At 40.6% G+C, this 5,053-nt stretch overlaps 1 protein-coding gene across 1 annotated transcript in view; it reads right to left on the reverse strand.

Moving 5' to 3' along the window:
* Nucleotides 1–3,596: 3,596 nt before the first annotated feature.
* The window catches only part of LOC134579555 (uncharacterized), a 62,320-nt gene continuing 60,863 nt past the window's right edge, over nt 3,597–5,053 (reverse strand). Inside the window, exons 4-5 of the mRNA XM_063438884.1 lie at nt 4,595–4,693; nt 3,597–4,222 (exon numbers count right to left, since the gene is read on the reverse strand). Of these exons, the coding sequence (XP_063294954.1) occupies nt 3,762–4,222; nt 4,595–4,693 (560 nt within the window). The 3' untranslated portion in view covers nt 3,597–3,761. The remainder of the gene's footprint in view (nt 4,223–4,594; nt 4,694–5,053) is intronic.

The raw sequence follows: 5,053 nt of genomic DNA on the forward strand, positions 1-5,053 counted from the left end.
TTCTGTGTGCAGTGTGGCAACACCTGCTACCTCCCCCTGCGCAGCCAGCTAAGTTTAAAGTATTGTGTTTGAGCTCTGGAAGGCCGCTCCCCATGCTTAGGAATTAACGAGTTTGGATGCTTTGCCCGGGAGAGTAGATTGCCAAATGCCCACTCACTCCCTTTTACCATTTTATTCCTATTCTGCTGTTGGTGGTGGCAAATCATCTCTTTCCTTATTCTTTTTCTTCAATTGCCTTCCCTTATCCCCTAAAATCTACCTTAAGGTGCTATTGGTTTCTCCTCTCTTGCCGAGTCTGTTTGCGGTGTGGCAACTCCTGCTACTTCCATAAGCAAAGCTAGCCAAAACTATGGCATTGTGTTTGAGCTCTGGAAGTCTACTCTCCACACCAAAAAATGAAGCAGTTTAGATGCATTGTCCTGGGGATGAGAAAAAAAAAAAACAGAAAAAAGGAATAGAAGACAACTGGAATCGGAGGAATAAGATTCAATTAACTGCTGCAATACAATAAAGATTATTAATTTCAGAATTTTGCAATGTTTTGGGTTGAGTAATTTTTTCTCAGTGACACTATAATCACTACAGTACTCTGTGGTAGGTTATGATGGCAGTTCCCTTGCACACAACAATAATAGTACATTATTCAGTACTAGTTATAAATAATATTTGAAACCATTTGTTATCAGTCACTTTCTCTATGTGTTCAGTGTACTAACTGGCTACATTACACTAGAAAAAGGGCCCAATCACCACTACCAGTCCCAGACACGGTTACAGGCACATACCATTCAGAAACCCTGGTGATAAGTATGTCAATGGTAACAATAAATAATACTTTAAGAAAAACTATACTTTTGTACACAGAGGAGTTCATGGTTGACTCAATGACTGCAAGGTTCCTAGGTCCCGAGGCTGCAAATCAAGCCCCACTGTGCTTGACAGTTGGAATGAGGTGTTTGTGCTGATATGCGTTTGGTTTTGTCCATTATGGCCAAACATCTCCACTTCAGAAGTCTTGTGGTTTGTTCAGATGTAATTTTGCAAACCTAAGCCATGCTGCCATGTTATTTTTAGAAAGAAGAGCCTTTCTTCTGGCAACCCTTCCAGACAAACCATACTTGCTCAGTCTTTTTCTAATTATACTGTCATGAACTTTAACATTTAACATGCTAACTGAGGCCTGCAGAGTAAGAGATGGAACTCTTGGTTTTTTTTGTTGTTGCAATTTCTTTGAGCATTGCATGGTCTGGTCCTGAGGTGAATTTGCTGGGACGTCCACTTTTAGGAAGATTGGCAATGGTCTTGAAAGTTTTCCACTTTTCAATAATCTTGCTAAACCTTCAGCTTTTACAGAGCTGGTTACACTTGCTGATCAATTAATCAATGACATTTAATTAGCAGTACCTGATTACTATTTAGACTCAATTCCTATGGAAGCAGTAAGGGCGCACTTTTAGTTTTTCCACACATGGCTTTTCCATTTTGGCTTTATTTTTGTTAAATAAATCAGAACACAGTGTAATATGTCATGTGTTGACCATGTGTGGTTGTAATTTTAAGACCTGCTATGGAACAGATGATTGTTATTATGTTCTGTTATGCAAAACCATATAATTCAAAGAGGATGTACTTTATTTTTCCCATGAATACATGCGCACACACACACACATATATATATATATATATATATATATATATAAATAATACACATACATATACAGTGCTCAAAAAAATAAAGGGAATACTTAAACAACACAATGTAACTCCAAGTCAATCACACTTCTGTGAAATCAAACTGTCTACTTAGGAAGCAATACTGAGTGACAATCAATTTCACATGCGGTTGTGCAAATGGGATAGACAACAGGTTGAAATTATAGGCAATTAGCAAGACACCCCCAATAAAATAGTGGTTCTGCAGGTGGTGACCACAGACCACTTCTCAGTTCCTATGCTTCATGGCTGATGTTGTGGTCACTTTTGAATGCTGGCGGTGCTTTCACTCTAGTGGTAGCATGAGATGGAGTCTACAACCCACACAAGTGGCTCAGGTAGTGCAGCTCATCCAGGATGGCACATCAATGCGAGCTGTGGCAAGGTGGTTTGCTGTGTCTGTCAGCGTAGTGTCCAGAGCATGGAGGCGCTACCAGGAGACAGGTCAGTACATCAGGAGACGTGGAGGAGGCTGTAGGAGGGCAACAACCCAGCAGCAGGACCACTACCTCCGCCTTTGTGCAAGGAGGAACAGGAGGAGCACTGCCAGGGCCCTGCAAAATGACCTCCAGCAGGCCACAAATGTGCATGTGTCTGCTCAAACGCTCAGAAACAGACTACATGAGGGTGGTATGAGGGCCCGACGTCCACAGATGGGGGTTGTGCTTACAGCCAAGCCCCGTGCAGGACGTTTGCCATTTGCCAGAAAACACCAAGATTGGCAATTTGCCACTGGTGCCCTGTGCTCTTCACAGATGAAAGCAGGTTCACACTGAGCACATGTGACAGACGTGACAGAGTCTGGAGACGCCGTGGAGAACGTTCTGCTGCCTGCCACATCCTCCAGCATGACCGGTTTGGCAGTGGATCAGTAATGGTGTGGGGTGGCATTTCTTTGGGGGACCGCACAGCCCTCCATGTGCTCGCCAGAGGTAGCCTGACTGCCATTAGGTACCGAGATGAGATCCTCAGACCCCTTGTGAGACCATATGCTGGTGCAGTTGGCCCTGGGTTCCTCCTAATGCAAGAAAATGCTAGACCTCATGTGGCTGGAGTGTGTCAGCAGTTCCTGCAAGACAAAGGCATTGATGCTATGGACTGGCCCGCCCGTTCCCCAGACCTGAATCCAATTGAGGACATCATGTCTCGCTCCATCCACCAACGTCACGTTGCACCACAGACTGTCCAGGAGTTGGCAGATGCTTTAGTCCAGGTGAGGAGATCCCTCAGGAGACCACCCGCCACCTCATTAGGAGCATGCACCGGCGTTGTAGGGAGGTCATACAGGCACGTGGAGGCCACACACACTACTGAGCCTCATTTTGACTTGTTTTAAGGACATTACATCAAAGTTGGATCAGCCTGTAGTATGTTTTTCCACTTTAATTTTGAGTGTGACTCCAAATCCAGACCTTCATGGGTTGAAAAATGTGATTTCCATTTTTTTTTATTTGTGTGTGATTTTGTTGTCAGCACATTCAACTATGTAAAGAACAAAGTATTTCAGAAGAATATTTAATTAATTCAGATCTAGGATGTGTTATTTTTGTGCTCCCTTTATTTTTTTTTTGAGAGATATATACACACACACACACACACACACACACTCTATTTATTAAGATAAATCAAGATAACTTAGTAGTAGAGTTATAATCAATATCAATTATATGTTAAAAGTTGAACCTCACTTCTAATAATATTGATATTATGATATTACACATATTAGAAGTAAAGTTTATTATTAATTATACAATAACAGCGATGAGCAACAATGACAAACTCCTATATATAAAAAAAAATTCTAGACATTTAAATATTATAAAGAAAAATAGGAATCAGAAGTGGTATTAAATATACATTTAATCAAATAATAAAGTGAGAGAAAGCAAACAAACAGAGGCAGGTAATTAAGAGGAGAATGCAGAATTATATGTTGGGGGAAGAATAATGAAAACCAGAACAAACATAAGAGAATATAACAACCTATGAACAGTGTCAGTAATGTTCACATTGTGGACGATTAGGAGGAATAAATATCAGAGGACATTCTATTTATCATCATCCCTTCTTTGAAAACCCTGAGCACGTCGTTTTCGAATTATGTCATCCACAACATCAATGGTTATGCCCAAATTGTGGGCAGCTTGGGCACGCATTAAAATGTACTTTTCTTCCCTCATCTCCATGAAGCGCCGCCCATGTCTTTCCAAGGAGACTATTGATGCTGAGAATTGCCTAACACCCTCACTTAAAACATTAGACATGGAGCGTACCTCTGTAAGTACATTCCCTAACAGTTCAATCTTTCTCTTCCTATCCTGCTGTATGGCCTTCTCCAGTACTGCTTGGCGAGCCTTAAGAGCCTCACACAGCATTACCATGTGTGTAGTAACAAGTGGTGTGTCAACAGCCGCTGGTGTCATTTGCACCTCCATAGAACCAGGATCCATTTCTGGGAGTGTGATGATACCCTTCTCTGCTTCCTCCAATGGCAGTGTACCATCAGAGCCTATATGGGAGAACCGACAAAGAACATTGTAAGCATCCGTCATAAATATATTTGCAATTCTATTTTGGTCTTGTCCTAAATACATTTTTTATTTATGTCAAAGCAAACATTTTTTAAACTAATTATCTGAACAACTACAACATTATTAAAACTTGTAAATAAGATATGTAGTGATATTATTATAGACTACTCATTCCTAGGCTATTACCATTACAGCTCTATTGCAATAACTTATTTACATATATATTTTTTTAGATTAAATACAACTTCTTATGAAAGCAGCATATGGCTGGTCCAAAAACCTACTATGACTTACTGGTTTTATGACATATGCATGCTACAAATAGATGACTTAAAGCAGGTGTTACTTACCCTCAGCAGTGGATCCCTTTTCCTCTACATCAGTGGCTGGTTGTTGGTGGGAAAACCCTCCAGTCGGACATGGTGAAGAACCGACGAGATGCCGGTGGTCTGAAACAAATGTATGTGATAAATTAACTTCATGTAGAGCAATCACAAACGTGTGCGTGCGTGTGTGTGTGTGTGTGTGTGTGTGTGTGTGTGTACAGAAAAATCCAAACAAATTTGACGTTTCAGCTCTTTATAAGAACTTTCATCAGGACATAGTTAACCCATAGTTATTAGAAGAAAAAAAAAAAAAAAAAAAATGATTAGGGTGGGGAACAATTTTTGCTTGAAAAACCCTTCCACCTGAAGTGTGTGGATAGTTAATACAATGTTAAACAAAAATCTGCACATCAGTCAAGCCATAAGACTTGCTTTTCCCACAGAAATCACAAATCTGCAGTGATGTTACTACCGCAAAGGATT

Source organism: Pelobates fuscus, chromosome 12 (assembly GCF_036172605.1).
Source record: "Pelobates fuscus isolate aPelFus1 chromosome 12, aPelFus1.pri, whole genome shotgun sequence".
Taxonomy (NCBI): Eukaryota; Metazoa; Chordata; class Amphibia; order Anura; family Pelobatidae; genus Pelobates; species Pelobates fuscus.